The sequence below is a fragment of the Sceloporus undulatus genome, chromosome 6, assembly GCF_019175285.1.
Source record: "Sceloporus undulatus isolate JIND9_A2432 ecotype Alabama chromosome 6, SceUnd_v1.1, whole genome shotgun sequence".
Classification (NCBI taxonomy): domain Eukaryota; kingdom Metazoa; phylum Chordata; class Lepidosauria; order Squamata; family Phrynosomatidae; genus Sceloporus; species Sceloporus undulatus.
In genome coordinates, this window is record NC_056527.1 from 124329694 (window position 1) to 124347496 (window position 17803).

Here is a 17803-nt window from a genome sequence, read left to right on the forward strand (position 1 = left end):
GATCCCCATACTTTGGATAATAATGGACAGGGCAGTCAAGAAATCAGAAGACTAAGACTGGGAAGGGCAGCTATGAAAGAACTATGCAAGATCCCAAAGAGTAAAGATATACAACTGAGCACTAAAGTTAGAATCATCCAAGGCATTGTATTCCCCATCAGTATGTACAGATATGAGGACCAGACAGTGAAGAAAGAGGATAAAAAGAAAACCAACTCATTTGACATGTGATGCTGGAGAAGAGTGCTAAGGATATTATGGATGGCCAAGGAGACAAACAAATGGATCCTAGAACAGATCAAATCTGAGCTCTGCCTAGAAGCCAGGATGACAAATTTGAGGTTGTCGTACTTTGTTCGTACCATGAGAAGGCATGACTTGCTAGGAATGACAATAATGCTTGGAAAGGCAGAGGATAGGAGACAAAGAAGTAGACCACATACCAGATGGATAGACTCAAGGATGTTTTGGCTAGGAGCCTGAAGGAACTATACAGAGCACTTGAGTTCAGGGGGTCTTGAAGGTATCTCATCCAAGGGGTCTCCATGAGTCAAAGTTGACTTGAAGGCAACCAACAAGAGGTAACTGAGTTCACTCCTCCAGTGACTTACAAGAGCGAATGAGACTGCTTCATCCTAGGCAAAAGGAGTTTTTGGAAACATCCAGATCTTAACTTTAAAATGATACAAAATTATAAATGGTAAATAAGGAAACTGGGTTTGGAGACTCCACATTCTCAAAGGAAAGCTGGGAAGAAGAAGAAGAAGTGGAAAATTATTATTTCAATTACTATGAAAATGCATGTTATTTGAAAATCAGGCTATAGCTTTGAGACTCTACACCAAGCAAAGCAATATCTAAGACTGTAATACTGTAGGTTTCCATACAGGCAGAATGAGTTATTAAACTGAGAGATGAATGGGCTGCACAGCAAGGTTAACCGCCTCAATTAAAATGAAATCGCCATTAATTCACTATATGGCCCAACTCAGTTCCCATTTGAAAGACAGGCCCACCAACCCTGTATTTCTATGGTTTGTGAAAATTCGACAGGGTTTTTTTCGTACAAATGAAATGCAAGCCTATATATATATATATATATATATATATATATATATATATATATATATATGCATACTTACACACACACACATACACACACTTCACCCCCCACATTTACCCCCCACCTAAAGAAACAGAAGGAATAAAAATAACCTCCTTGCATATGATTCAATTGTTGAAAACTAGCGAGGATGTAAATGAAGGTGCATTCTTATGTATAACAGTGTTTCCATCCGCTCCCAATAGCAGAGCGAGAAACTCAGCCTTTCTGTTCTGCATGAATAAATATGTATAAAAATGTAATGCTTGCAAAGGACTAAAATCCGAGAACTGTGATTGTGTTTCTCAGAGGCTGGGAGGAAAACAAGCCTCCAGCTTTTTCTGATTCTTCAGTATTTATGTAAAGAACTATTGAAATGATAATGTGGGATCCCTCCTCCCCACGTGCAAGAACTCAGTTGTTCTTTGTAGTGGCTTAGAGAAAATCAAACGCTAAAGCCATCTGCACAAACCTGTTCACAGTAGCAATGCAAGCCTGCTTGGTCTTGCACACCATTGCTGTTAATTACTTTCAAGATAATGCCAATTACCCAGGAAAAAAAGGACGTTGCCCTTCCTCTTGGAAATTAGTCTACAGAAGATGTTCAACAGGGGCATCTGCAACAGACATCTTATCGATCAGATTTGCACTACAACATCCAACAACGCTATTTGGACAGACACCATGGAAGAATGCCTGCAAACATACAGGTGTTACCCAGCTGCAAAACAGATCGTGCTACAGATGTCCTGACTTTTATTCATCCCTAAGATGCTGCCAGACTGGAAAGCCAATAAACCCAACATCATTGACTGTCATCTTCATTTGCCGTTTTATATCAAAGGCAGGGTGGGGAGAGATATTTGCATTTCTTTATTTTTTGGTGGTATTTTTATGCACTTGCTCAGATCCAGACTCAACTGATGTTTAATACGATAGACAAATGCCTCGTAGTATAAGCAGAAGTAGAAAACTGCCTCATTGTATAAACAATTTCTTGATGTGTCCAAAGCAAGTAAGCGTCTGCTAAGTTATAGAAACAGCTTTGCCAGACTACTAACTCCTTTGCCACTAACTGCAACACTTTCCTAGATCTTGTTACCCTACGGTGAAATCTGCATCTTGGAACTATCTAAATGAATTTGGCCTATCTGTAGGATGCTAGCAATCCCTATGGCAATGGCCAGACTGCATGGACTATGTTTCTTCAAGCGAATCCATTTTAACCTTGGCCTTCTTTCAAACAGCAAGTTTCTAGCTCTAATTAAAATCCCAGCTTGGCCATGGAAACCCATTGTGTGACTTTGGGTAAGTAACACACTCTCAGCCTTGGAGGATGGCAATGGCAACCCCCCTCTGAAGAAACCTGCCAAGAAAACCACATGACAGGTTCACCTTAGGGTTGTTATGAGTAAGAAATGACACGAAAGCACACAACAATAACAACTTTGCAGTTTCTCCCCACTGTCAGATCTATTGCTACTGACAGAAGAGGGGACTTTGGGGTTGGAAGACTTGTAACATATCCCCCCCCCTTCTACTGTTTAGGCATGTATGCACCCAGCTCTGGTGCACCCACCTTTCCTTCCTTCCTTCCTTCCTTCCTTCCTTCCTTCCTTCCTCCCTTCCTTCCACTCTCCCTCCCTCCCTCTTTCCTTCCTTCCTTAAAAACTTTTTCTTTATGTAAGAAAACCAAGCAGTTTCATGAAAGCTTCTTTTCCTTCCCCACATTTGCAATTTCATTTCAAACAGAAAGAGATGACAATGAATGGTACTCAAGCAGGAGGAAAACTAATGCACGTTACCAAACATGTCATCACACAGTGGTGGCAAAAGCACTGTGTTTGTTCACATATAAAAGAATTACACTGCAATTACAACGAGCAGATTATTATAACTCGGCACACTTAGAAAACAAGGGAAAGACAACACAGAGCACACTATATTGCATTGGTTTGGCAGGGATGCTATCTGGAATCTCCATAATAACTGGGTGTTGAATGACATTGATTCTGGAGGGGAAAGTTAGCATGGGAGCAATCCAGTCGAAGCTTTCATGTTTCTGTGAATTTACCCAAATGGCTCTAGGAAAATCACATGTGCATCTTTGTTGTTGATGTCATTGTGTGCCTTCAAGTTGTTTCCAACCTATAGTGACCCTAAGGCAAAACTGTCATGGTGTTTTCTTGTCAAGAGTTGCCCAGAGGTGGTTTCCCATGGTCTTCCCCTAAGGCTGAGAGTATGTGACTTGCCAAAGGGTTTCCTGGATGAGTTGGGAACTGAACCCTCTTCTCCAGAGTTGTAGTCCAATGCTCAAACTAGTATGTCATGCTGCTCTCTACATGTGCATCTACATCGTAGAAATAATGTAGTCTGAGAGCACTTTAACTGCCATGACTCCATCCTACAGACCCTTGGGATCTGGAGTTTTGTGAGGCACCAGCACTCTATGGCAGAGAAGGCTAAAGACCTTGTAAAAGTACAAACCCCAGGATCCCATGAAATTAAAGTCATGTCAAAGTGCATTATTTCTAGAGTGTTTTGTTGTTGTTGTGTGCCTTCGAGTCATTTCTGACTTACGTCGACCTGAAGGCGAACCTATCATGGGGTTTTCTGGGTAAGATTTGTTCAGAGGTGGTTTGCTGCTGCCTTCCCCTGAGGCTGAGACTTGCCTAAAATCACCCAGTGGGTTTCATGGCTAAGCTGAGAATCCAACCCTGTCCTAGTCCAATGCTCAAACCACACTGGCCTTGTAGCTGCCTCTAAAACTCTTGTCACCTTACCTCTGTATCCCCTCATGTACAAAACAGTAAAAACGATCCCTCTTTTTGTGAAGATGAATGAGATACAGAGTACAGTACAGACTTTTATTAACCAAAGGCTTGGGCATCCAAAAGAAAACACTGTGGCAACCGACTGGATTAGATGTCTCTTGTGGTCCCTTCCAACTCAACGATCCTGTCCTCGGCAGCTCTTTCATCCACTTGCACCGACCTGAGCATGCAAATGAATTGAAATGCATGCAGGATTTTAGAGAGGGAGAACATGTACATTCTGCCAGCAGCAGGAGCTCTAACCAAGCCAAGGCCAGCCACTTTCCTAGATAAGGGCTGCCTGCTTTACCCTCCTCATTCCTGTTACACAACCCTGGCTGGGAGTTTCTGTGTGGGCAGACGTGGGCTTTCCTCAGAATTGATAACAGCTTCTCACTGTGGCTCAGCAGAACCTGAGCAGCTTACATAAACACTACTTCAGAGATACCCTGAGTGTAGGCTGCAGAAAGTCAAAGAGGGGGACGATGGGAGGGGAGGGGGATCCGGCAGCCTCACCTCTTGCAGTGGGGGTGAAAGGGAGAAAGATGACTCAAGTGTTTTATAACTTGTCACATTCTCAGCTGCAATGGGTAGGCAGGGAAGACATCTCCAAAATAATCCCTTCTCTTCTCTCCCTCCCTCCCTTCCTCCAACTCTTCCTCCCACCTCCCTTTTTTTTTTTTTTTCATTTTAATTGAGATCCTCCTCTTCATTCCACCTCCAAGAAAATGGAAAATCCATCACGGTGGCAGCTGGAGAGAAACGAGAAAACCCCAGGACTTTCACAGGCTGCTTGGCAACAAAAGAGGATCCCCCTAATGTGGAAGAGTTGCTCATTTCTGTCAAAGGCTTGTAGGTGGGCACACAGGAAGCAGGAGGGTAAGGAGGGCAGAGAAGCCCTGGAGGAGGACTCAGAGAAGGATGCCCAGCACCGCAGCCTCCTAATGGCATCCCTTGGCTTTCTTCCTCAGCTTGGCAGCGTGGATCCTGAACTGAGACGCTGACACTGTCTCCTCCATACCACCCCAGTTTGCAGCTGCATACCCACATTCACCTTCCAAGCAATATCCACACACACTTGACTGTCTCGCTGATGCATCTGCATGGATGTGTGCACATTGCAGAAATGATGCACTGCATGGGGAAACTAGCATTGCAAAAGCACCTGGAGCAATGGTTCCCAAACTGTGGGGTGCGACAGTTACTGGGGGGCGGGGGGAGGCATGAGACTTGAGGGTCTTGATCCTTCCTTCACTTCCCCAAACTTTTCCTATCCTGGAGGGGAAGAGAATGGCAAGAAGGGTGTGTGAAGCCTCTGTCAAGAGGAGGGAAAGGAGAGCTATTTCCCTATAAAATGTTACAATAGGAATATAAATGAATGTGTGGACCAAAATACACACAACAAACAAACAAAATATTTTGATTCCTATACTATGTCATCACAATGTAGTGGTTTGAGTGTTAGACTAAGATGCTGGAGACCAAGGTTCAGACCCCAGCTCAGCCATGTAAACCCAGTGGGTGACCTTAGGCAAGTCACACTCTCTCAGTCTCGGAGAATGGCAATGGCAAACACCTTCTGAAGATAGGGTCCATGATAGGGTCACTCTAGGCCTAGGGTCACCATAAGTAAGAAATGAAGGCACACAACAACAACAACAACAACAACAACAGTGCGGAGGGGTGTGAAGTCCACATGCAAATGTAAAGGAGGTCACAAGGGTAAAGAGTTTGAGAACATTGCTAGAGTATAGCAATGGAGCCAAGGCTGGTCAAAACAGGATTATTCACTTAATCCCAGGTGAATGCCAACTAAGTTTTGTATAATGTTCCAAAAATCTCTTCTGAAGGATCACTGTAAATGAAAGGATCATTTCCCAGTCGTTTTCCAGCCTTCTTCTTTATGACATTTTTGGCTTCCAAGGAATTCCTGCATATTACAGGACCTAAGCACCAAACTGACTCTTTCCAGGACTATTGAGCTTTGGCTATTACTATTCCAGCAGCCTATGGAGAAACTACTACATTCATTTCAATATCCACGAAATAAAAGAAGGAAAAGAGACATCCGTTTGTAAGACAGACTCTTAACTTCAGGATGCCAACCAAATTAGATCCCCTTCCCATGAAACAAGGTAGAATCACCCGTGGAAGATTGTTCTCATCACTTTGCTACCTTATTGTATCTGTAACAGACAGTTGAGAGTGGTTTAAGCAGATAATTTGAAAGGTACGATCAGGCAGAAATTACAGGACCTTGGATAGCTCTAAGCAGATGCTCCAAAGAGGACTTGCTCTTTCTTTACTAGTTAATGTACCGGCATCCCTAGGCTTTGTTGTTAACTGCCTTTGAGTCGACCCTAACTCATGGCAACCCTCTGGATGCTCTAGGGCCCATTCCTTCATCTTTTTGGCTGTCCATATTATCTTCGGCACTCTTCTCCCGCATCACATCTCAGATGAATTTATTTTCTTCCTATCCATATTTGAATCATGTGAGGAATTCTTTAATTCTGCATACAGCAGGCTCTCCGGTACATTTGGCAGATCATAAAGAGGTGTAGCGGGCACGGTAAACACAGAGAAATATTTTTGCAGGAGCCCAATGTAACACGAGTGGCACTGACTTCAAGGCAACATTTGTGCAGCCCTTCCTCTGTGTTCCCGGATGCATCTGGTGCTCATACAAACAGCTCATAAACTCTTAGTTGTTCCACAGAGCGACTACGGAGGCTGGGTTCAAAAAAGATTGGCAAGCTGCCTCTTTTGCAAATGTTGCCTTCTCTAAATTTGCCTGAATCGAGGCAGGCATAAGCCATTTTTTTTGTAATTGTTGAAGACAGAGCTGCAGGGACACCCATCACCCATCAATAGCATTTAAGGGCTGGGGATTCTCCAACACCCATGGGAAATGCCTATGAGGGTCTCATGTGCATATCATCCTTAATTTCCTTTAGTTCTGGACTCTGCTGTCTCATCGGTGCATCTATTCTTTCCAGTAACATTAACTGATGTTCTTGTGTGCCTTGACACCACGTTGTGGGATCTTTTGCCCTGCAACATTAGATCAGGAAATTCCTGTTCTAGCACCACAGTGTTGAACAGTGGTTGTTGCTAAGAGGCGTTTGCGAGCGAGGAGAAACGTAACATGCCCTTTCTTCATTCAGGTACACACTCAGAAGATAATTTTGCACTTATAAGTTGCAAAGCAAAAACTTAGACAAACTCAGCATCGGGAATTGCCCACCCCCCAAAATTCACAGCCAACCTGCTAATGAGTCTTTCTGACCCTTGTGTTGCATTACCTCTAATTTTGCAGCCTGTTGGGATTTGAGTTCTGTGGACAACCTCACATTTGGTTTAGAATTATAGGCTGAGTAGCTGTTCTCTTCCATTATTGTGCTGTCAATCTTGTATTAGCACATTATAATATGGTACACTGAATGCATCTGTTCTGTATATCACAAGTCCTAATTGTCATTTGTTGAATCATTTTGTCTTTAATGCAATTGTCAAGCAATTACTTCACTCCAGGCTGGTTAAGCACTGATTACTATATATTGTTTACAGGGATCAGAGTAAAAAACAACCCCTAAACATTCTGTAGCTTTAAGTCTCCGATTCACACTTAAGGACTGGAAAAATGGACTGTGCATGACCTAATAGGTCTTTCGCATCTTTCCTTCCTCCTATCCTGCCTTAAGGGTTGTAATACTGTTTGTCTGAGATGGTTAGGTGTCTAGCCACAAGTGGAGGTAATAATGTGGATGTGAAATGACATTTCTGCCAGCATCGCTTGTGAAAGGCGGTTCTTACAAGTGGCACAACCAGCTCAGTTCTGCCTTCGCCATGAGAATGCCCTATGTGCCATATATTAAGGAACTCCAAGGTTTTTCTGCTAGTAGCTAGGAAATTAAGTAAGCAACTAGATAACTAAATAAACATCTCAAGAAACCGAACTGTGCAGAAAAGGTACTGAAAGTACAGAAGTACCAAAAGGTGAGAGTGACTTCACCAGAAATACTGAATTCATACATTGGGTCCTTGGTATCTGCAGGGCTTAGTTCCAGGAACCCTATGGATACCAAAATCAAGTCCCATTTTATTCAGTGGTATTCCTGATATAAAATTGCAAAATCAAGGTTTCCCTTTTTTGGCATTTATATCTTTTTGGCACCTGAATCCATGGATAAAAAAACCATGGATATGAAGGGCTTACTGTACATCTGAAAAATCCTCCGGTCCATATGCGTGCCATATGTGTGCCAATAACTTATGACCGTTCAAGACATTTCCAGCAGAGTATCCCATCAGCTCTGATATTGAGAGAATGAAGAAAACAAAGAAGGAACACCGTAACAAGAGTTGGTTTCAAGACAGTCATTGAAATGGTGTATTTTGCAGCAGTGTTTGGTTAAACCAAACCAAACCAAACGTCCTGTAGTCCCATACAACCTTGAGTAGCTACACCCGTTCCGTACCCTGCCTTTTCTAAAGAAATAGATAGTAAGAAAGGTAAAGAAAATGATCTCTCGGTATGCCTTTGCTCTCGCTCCTGATCAACAGAAGTCTGCCATGACTCTGTTGGAATAATGAGCAGGAGTTTCTGATAAGGCAGATGGTTGTTCCTCCCATGCAGGTCTAAAGCAAAGCATCTCTCTTTTTAGACATTAAGCACTGTCCTCACCTTCTCTGACAGCATCCTGGGAAGACAGGCCCAAAATATTTTTAAAATGTTTAAAATGTATAGCTTATGGTGCTATCTTAATGCCATTGCTAAACCTAGTGTCAGCACACTGTATTTAACTATAGTCACTCATATTCCCTAGTGCTAAGCAAAAAGTAGCCTGCAGATTATGAACAGGAGAGTCTGCCTTAGACCAAGATAGTACACTGGTCCCTTTAGCTCCTTTTCTGCACAGTTTGGCAAAGGATTACTAGGATCTAGGCCAATTTCCTTTCCAGCCTTCTTGGAGACGCTCAAGATCAAAACTGGGACATTCTGAACAGCTGTGTATTTTAAAACAGAGTGCTAGCCTTGCAAATATACACCTTGGTTGTCTGCGGCTGCATCCACACTGAGGAAATAATCCAGTTTGGAACCAGTTTAAGTGCCATGGATCCATCCCATGGAATCCTGGAATTTGTACTTTTCTGAGGTAGTTAGTCTTCTCTGCCAGAGAGCTCTAGTGCCACAACAAACTACAAATTACAAATTCCCATGATAGACCCATGACAATTAAAGCAGCGTCAAACTGCATTAACTCTACAATGTGGCCACAGCCTTAATGGCTCTTTCTGTACAGTTAGGTGAATTGTCCAAGGTGAATCAGCGGTCCTGGAAAGCAATCCATCTAAAGTTGTCTATCCCATATGAAGCAGTGATGGGAATGAGAATTAAAGCAAATTGGGATCGGATCGGTGGAAGAGCAGCAGCAGAAACCTAATACAGTGGGCCCTTGGTATCTGCTGAGATTTGGCTCTAGGAAGCCCTTTGATACCAAAATCCATGGAGGCTCCCTTCCTTCCCTTTTCAAGTGGACACTGAGCAGCAGTCTGGAAGTAATGCCAAATACATATGTGAAGCCTTTAACATATACTTGCCACCATCTCTATAATTTCCACAGTGAAGCAGCCCTAAAAGCAAACACTTTTCCCAAGGAGGCGATGCTCTAGCCATGTTCACTTAGGCCAAGGGACCACAGAATCCTCTGAGGAAGTTGTCAAATGCAATGATAAAAAGAGAAATGTGGAAGAGTAGGTAAAAGGTAATGCCGTAAATTGCAGCTTAAAAACATCGCTGCGAGTAAATTGCTTTTTAACAAGCAGACAAGCTCTATCAATAGCATCTACCGTATGTTTTTATAAAGTGCAGAAATATGTTTTTAAAAGGCCAGTAAATAAAGTTCCTATCGATTTGATCTCAAGTGTAATCTGTTTTTCTGTCTGCCACCAACACTGGTAATAAAGCAGAATCATGTAATACGGCATTTCGGCTAATACGACTATACATCACCACAGGGACTGCATGTTTGCTGGCGATCTATCATTTTCTATTGGGATTGCTTAGCTGTAGAATTTATAAACTTGCTCCAAATTGATGCAATGTCCAATTTTCTTTTCCAATTTATTTTTGGTTGAGCAAAGCAATATTGAGGTGTCTGCAAGGCAAGGAGGGAGCATTTCCCATCTATCCAGATGTTCCCAGCCCAACTCAAACTTCCTAGTGAGCAACTGAGTGCCCATCATGAAAGGAAGCATCGTTGGCAGCAAGAGAACCCTTGGCGATGTTCGCTACTCAAGAGAACTAGAGCTTCTTGGATTTCTAAAGACATTTCAGCTGTTGGTCATTTCAAGATATTCAGTGGTTGCATATGTGCTCCAACAAAATGGTAACATGAATCCATCTACTTATACAAGTTGGATTGACAAGCAAGAGACAGAAAATAGGAAATGCTTTCCCCTTTGGAACATTGTTTTAAACCCTCATTGTTTGGAATAAAATTCAGTGATTTGGTTAATTTTTATCTGTCCAGAAATCAAGCTAGGTCACCTGTACCTAACAGAAAACAGATGCTGTCATTCAAAGCCAGGCATTCGAAGCACAAGCGCACCAATTAAAAACAATGTAATCTGACTGTAAAGTGTGTTTCATCCACAAATTAATAGTGTTGCATCCATTAATTGGTCAGATTTGCATCGACAGAATCGGGGTCACTCTAACACTTCCCTTTAGAAAGCTGGAGCTGTTAATCCAGGTTACAGAATAAGTTTTCCTGCAGCAAAGCAGGGCGAAAAATGAGAATAGAGAACTTTAATTTTTCCTAGATCCTTTCTAGACTTCACTGTCATAAGCATCTTTCATTTCTTCCCAAATCTATCTTGAAAAGGAGTTGAGGTGAGGCAGGATTAATGGAATTATAACATCATGTATAGGATCTATGCCTGAGAGCTATGCTTTCAGGAGGCCAAGCTCAGTAGAATGAAAGTGACTATCCTTCTGCTCAATGTGCAAGCTGACTAATGGTATTTTTCTAAATTTTCTAAATGTATAAGTACCAAAAGTTGTAGCCTATCATTAAAAAATAAATAAAAATAAACCAAACCTGTGCATAAACTGAGAGCCAGCATCATGCAATGGTTCGAGCTACAACTCTGGAGTTCATGAGTTAGCAATGTGATGCGGCAGCTAAGACAGACAAAGCAATTCTAGGCCACATTAATAGGAGTATAGTGTCTATATCAAGAGGAGTAATAGTACTACTCCATTCTGCTTTGGGCAGGCTTCACCTGGAATACTGCATCCGGTTCAGGGAATCACAGTTCAAGAAAGATGCTGATAAAGTGGAGCATGTCTAGAGGAGGGCGACCAAAATGGTGAAAGGTCTGGAAACCACCAAGCCCTATGAGGAGTAGCTTAGGTAGCTGGGTATGTTTAGCCTGGAGAAGAGAAAGTTAAAGGGTGACATGACAGCCATGTTTAAATATTGGAAGGGGTGTCATATTAAGGATGGAGCATGCTTGTTTTCTGCTGCAACATGGAGCAACGGATTCAAACTACCAGGAAAGAGGTTCCACCAAAACATTAGGAAGAACCTCCTGACCGTAAGAGCTGGTCACCAGTGGAAAACACTCCTTTGGAGAGTGGTGGCGTTTCCTTCTTTGGAGGTGTTTCTATAGAGGCTGCATGGAAGTGCTTTGGTTGTGTCTTTCTGCATAGCAGGGGGTTAGACTGGATGCCCCTTGGGTCTCTTCCAACTCTATGATTCTGTGTAAACTCAGAAGAAAATCTCATTGAGTTCCATGTGGATTGCTCCTAGATAGGTAAAATGGGATTGCAAATCTAGACTGTGTGTTTGGTAGGAATGCCCCAAAGCCTGTGAAAATGTCCCAGGTTTTCAAACTGTGGAATATGCCCAGCAAAAAGACACAGTGTAGTGACACCTAAAGTATAGTGCAAAAAGAAAAAGATCACCCTTTATCCTAAAGGCAACCACGTAAGGACAAAAGTGTTCTGAAATTAATGGTAACCGAGACTGAACAGGCAAAGTGTAGGAGATGATCATAATCATAAAAAAGAAAAAGTTGAGAGCCTGTGAGGAATGCTGAGGTGAAGTGGCACGAAGGGAAAAATCTGACTTTCATAAACGGAGTGGTTAGTAAAAGGGGATAAAACAGTTTTGTCTGCTGTTTTTCTTCAGAGGATAAGCATACCCTTTGAATGCACAATCATGTAAGGGGAGTGGAGTCCCACCAAACAGCTGGCTGACAAGCACAGGTTTTCTAAAAGGATTTCTGCAATGATGCAGAACAAATATATATATATATATATATATATATGCGCTCACAGAACCCAAGGCAGAAAAACACCTTCTTATTTACCTAGTCCTGAATCAGAAGTGTATAGATCAGGGATGAGCAACTGTTGCGGGTTAAGAGGCTGCATTTCCCCCTTGGGATTCTGAAGGGCCACAACCCCTATTGCACCCCTGTCAAAAAGTATTATTTATTTCTCACTGAAGCTTTGAATGGAGCAGGTTTTTAAATCTTAGAAGCACTTTTTACTAATGTTTCAGTGCAGAGATGATATGCCAAATCTTTTTGTAAAAGTTGTTCGAGAAATAGATGCCCAAGAAAGTTCAGCCAAATGGGTCCCTTTCCCCCCAAAGTTTCACAGGACTCACATCATAAGCCTAAGCTGCCAACTTCTTTCTTTCAGTGAGTCTCAAAGGTGCTACAAGATCTCTCTACATACCATAAGCCTAACTTCAACATCCCAGTTCTGCTCTGGCTGCCATGTGGTTAAAACCTGCTCTTTCACAGGGAAGGTGCTCCCTTTAACTTCTTTTAAACTGTTATTATCCCTAAGGCTGATTTTGCAAAAATATGCAACTACATTAAAACATATTAACTTCTTCTCAAATGACTTAACATTCTCCCATTAAAACAAAAACTCTTCAAAACTATTGCAAAGGCTTTTCAGTTAAATCAAACATTATAATCTCTGGCAGGATTCTCAGTACTGGGTAGCTTTTGCTGCAAATAACAGATGTCTGTTCATACATACAAACACATACACACACACATATAGTAGGTTAAGAGTACATTTCAACTCAACCAGCATGCAAACTCTGGGGAGATTCCTAGTTGTTACTATGCTCAGATTCCAACCATCATCTCACCTGCAGACAGTTGGTTTTTTGGATGAAGGAGGCATTACGAGGGCTCCTCCAACTTCAGAAGTATCCCAAGGTGTTCAAAAATTAAATTGTATATATGCTTAAAAAACAAAAACAGGGGGTCAGGGTATCCCAGAGACAGCTTTCTGAATCTGATCTCTGTGCATGACTTCCTATGCCTATGATAATACTACCACATGCTGCAACCCTTAGCACATTGCATGCTATTCATCCTCACTCAAAAGAGACTTCTTTGGAAAGCTACCAAGCTATTTGGGAGAAGGCTAGTAAGCGAACATGATGTGGGCTTCAGCCGGCAAATGCGCGGATGCGCCATCCACAGTGCTCTCTGCTGGCCGATTGAATGTTACTGACAAATACAAAGCTAGAAATCTCTAGATAAAGTTGAGTCAACTGGGGACATTTGAACAACAACAACAAAAAAAAAAACACTGGCAATATGTTTTTTTAAAAAACCCTCCTGTTATAAATTCTATCTCTTAATGAGATTTGGAAGGCGGATTGATCTGACATTCCAGGCACCACATAAACACAATTGTCATTTGCGGGAAACAGAAGACATTCGGATTCAAAGAATACTTTTTTCAGATGTTGTCGATGTTTTGTGTCTTTGAGTCATTTCAGATTTACGGCGATCCTGAAATGAACCTATGTGGGGTTTTCGGGGCTAAATGTGTGTGACTTACACAAGGTCACCGAGTTGGGATTGGGAATCAAACCCTGGCTTCCGGCGTTGTAGTCCAATACTCAAACCACTACACCATACTGGACCCACACTTTTCAGATGGGGGCCATAAATGTTCAAGCAACACATGATTGTTCTTGAGGAATCATACAATCATAGACTTGGAAGAGTCCCCAAGGACCATCTTATCCAACCCCCTGCCATGCAGGAATACACAATCAAAGCACCCACAACAGATGGCCATCCAGCCTCTATTTAAAAACTTCCAAAGAAGGAGACAACGCCACAGTCTGAGACAGCATCTTCCACTGTCAAACCGTTTTTATGGTTAGGAAGTTCTTACTAATGTTTAGGTGGAATCTCTTTTCCCGTAACTTGCATGCACTGCTCCGTGTCCTATTCTCTAGAGCAGCAGAAAACAATCTTGCTCCATCCTCAAAATGACATCCCTTCAGATAATTAAACAGGGCTATCATATCACCTCTTAACCTCATCTTCTCCAGGCTGAATTGTGGTGGCCAAAACTGGGCATAGTATACCAGGTGAGGCCTGACCAAAGCAGCATAGAGTGTGTGGTACTTTAGTTATTATGAAATGCCCACAATAAGTACTCTGGAAAGCCTGCCTGCAATTTCATACAGGAATACATTGAGCAACACCAGTTTCCACCCGTCATTGAAATCTCATTGACCTCATTCCCACCTTTATCATCCTCAACTTTCATGTTTCACAGTGGATATTCCAAAATTACTTCCGCACAATTCCTTTCGACAGCCTTATTTTAAGCATTCTGGACACAATGAAGATAGCTATTGACTGACTGCTATAATGTGATCTTAGCCTTATACAAAATGTCTGAGTCCTGGAGACTAATTATTGGCTTTGGAAGCCTAAAAGCATTTATTCAAAGAGCAACTCTATGCTACCGTTACGTCAGCACTGAAAATATACCATAGCTATCTTGGTGCAGCATGCTCAGCTCAAGAGAGGCAAGGGAAAATACACAAGGAGAACATTGGGAAGGGACAGAAAATGGCAGGCACACTGTCAACATCCCTGGAAATTCTTGCCAGTGGACACTAATAAGAGACAATGGATATAAATTCATATCAATGGGGATAAACACAAACAGCACACACACTGAGTGTGATGTGTTTGGACTGATATCTTAGGACAGTGCTTGGTTTTGAAGAAAAACAAAATACAGTAGTAGAGGTGATCCTCTTAACAGAGTCTTTCAGTAGAAGCAACCAGAAATTGAAGAGCTTTTGCTCACTTGCAAGTGGCTACGTTTCCACATCAGGGTTACTCAGGTATCCAAAAGGAAATTTCATGTATGTGTGTATGCGCCTTCAAGTTGCCTTTCTACTTATGGCAACCCCATGAATTTCTTAGGCAAATCTCATAGCTAGAACAAATTCCCCTAAAGACACATCAATGGTACCATCTAGTGGCCTTTTCCAGATACAGCTAGCATTTCGAATGGAGAATACTTTGCACATCCTTATGGTCCCTTTTTATGCAGCCGAGATTAGGTTTAACATGTCCAACTCCTTTCCCTATATCTATTTGTGCTTTAACTAACAGAGAACTGATACCACTCTGTCTGTCACTTTCAAACAGAACTTTGACATTTGAGCTTATAGAAATGATAGTTAATGATTTTTAAAATGAAATTTTAACATTTTGTTTGTACTACAGACCTAGTTACAGCTAGAGAATTACTTTAGAACACTAATATAGGGCTTTCCAGAGTGAGAAATGGGGGCAGTGATGCAAAAAACTCCTATTGGGGAGTTTTCCAAAATTGCATTGTGTATCCCTTCCTGATGATTTTGAGAACCCACAAATCTGAGATGATGCAACCCAAGCATGGCTGAAACCTCAAAACCTGTTCTTGACATGTAGGAGGTGGGGGTCCTAAGAGTCCAGAGGTCGCGCCAAAGCCACCCTCCATTCCTAAGCACTGGAGTGCAGCTTTGGTGCAGCTTCCGGATTCTTAGGATGCATGCATCATTTAAACAGCATATCTCCAAAGAGACCCGAAGCAGCTTTATTTTGGCAGTCTGTAACAGGCCTTTGGTTTAATAATAATATTTCTAATGTAAAGTATTTCCAATCAAATTCCACATCACATTAGACATCACATTAAACATTTTGAATGTTCTGTCTTTGTTAGTTTTCCTCTGAGTGTCACAAGCATCTGTGCATAATGCCACTTCTTACCTCATCTGCCTTTGGATACCTGACATCTGGACTACTCCATTCCTTGCTGATCCGTTTACGGTAGAAGTGACACTTTGGGATATATATGCAGCCAACATCTCCCAGTTCTGGATACACAACTTTTAGGTCCCCTCTGTAAGGAACAAAATGTGGGAGGGAGGTCAATGTTAAATAGTAGACAAGGTTAAATTGTGTTAGATTATGTACTACTTTAGGAATGCTAGATGTTATGAACATATGCTTCAAGTGTGATCTAAGTAAGATACACTCCTTAGACTAAAACATTTGGTTTGCCGCACTGTTTGGCAACATAGGTCAACTATGCCTATTTGTAGAAAATAGTTGAAGATGTCAAAGAGTATGCGCTCACCTGCAAAATGTGCTGTCCTCACGGTCCAGCCTCTTAAAAACACATTCCTCCATGTGTACATCCTCTTGCACAGCAATGAAAATGAAACCAGCGATCAGAAAACAGGTGACCAGAGGCTTCATCGTGTCTAGCCAAAGACAAAGGGTGGACAAGTTACAGTTTTCCAAAGATAAGGCCATATATAATGCCCGCCTGCAGCTCTTTAAGTTACAGGAAGGTAGTCACTTCTATATTCTATCACCAAGTGCCAAATCCTCACTTAATTTGCCACTTATTTTGTATCTGCAACCTGTGTGTCAAGAACATCTCTTTCCCCCTGTTGCTCCCTAACCTAAATCACATTGCTCTTATATAATCCCACTTCCATCAACATCAACTGTGTCTTTTTAAAACGTCTGTGTCTCTATGTGTTGTGTACCTTCAAGTTGTTTCTGACTTACGGCGACCCTAAAGTGAACTCATCAGGGGGTTTTCTTGGCAACATTTGTTCAGAGGATGTTTGCCATTGCCTTCTCCTGAGGCTGAGAGAGTGTGACTTGACCAAGATCACCCAGTGGGTTTCCATGGCCAAGCCAGGATTCAAAGCCTGGTCTCCAGAGTCTTAGTCCAACACTCAAACCACTGCACCACACTATCTCCATTTAACTGTAAAATTATACTAGCAAAGCCTGATATCTTCTAAATTGGTAGTTGCAGTCCTTAGAAAGCAACGTTTTAAGGAATCAGTGTACAAAAATAAAACTCTTGGAGTCCATGCCATTGCATTGCTCATGTTGCAGAACGCCTTCTCCATTACTGGTATAGTTATATGTTTAATCAAGCTGTATGAGAATATTGGCTCTTGCCCACTTATCCAGCAAAGGCCTTAGATAGCTTTCACAGAATGTAGTTGCTAACTGTAGGATCCTTAGAGGCTATTACTTCTGAGATACCGCAAAGGCAAGAACTGCTGACTATGATCCTTTCCCAACCCTTGTAATCAAGCTTTGTGCGTTATCGTTTTCCCATTTTATTTCTTTTTGAGATGGAATTGGTTATGCTACACTATTGTGATGAATCTATCACTTGCATGAATTTTGGTAAAACAAGACGTAAGGAGGAAGCAAATACTTCCATGGCCCTTCTTGGGCCTTATTATTATTATTATTATTATTATTATTGAAATCCACTGGGAGACTTTAGGCAAGTAACTCTTTCTCAGCCTCAGAGGGAGGCAATGGCAAACTTCTTCCAAACAAATCTTGCCAAGAAAACCCCATATACAATGCTACAATAAAAGGGTGCCCCTTATATAAAATGGCAAAATCAAGGTTTGCTTTTTGGAATTTATATATTTTTTAATATTTTCAAGCTGTGGATGGTTGAATCTGTGGATACGGAGGGCCAATGGTATATATTTTCCCTATG

The 17803-nt window shown here is 41.8% G+C and overlaps 1 protein-coding gene across 4 annotated transcripts in view; it reads right to left on the reverse strand.

Moving 5' to 3' along the window:
• Positions 1-17803, reverse strand: part of PEBP4 (phosphatidylethanolamine binding protein 4) — a 159534-nt gene that overhangs the window by 122015 nt on the left and 19716 nt on the right. For all 4 annotated transcript variants that reach the window (XM_042472683.1, XM_042472686.1, XM_042472684.1 and 1 more), the window contains exons 2-3: positions 16397-16523; positions 16027-16159 (exon numbers count right to left, since the gene is read on the reverse strand). In XM_042472683.1, coding sequence (XP_042328617.1) covers positions 16027-16159; positions 16397-16523 — 260 coding nt within the window. The remainder of the gene's footprint in view (positions 1-16026; positions 16160-16396; positions 16524-17803) is intronic.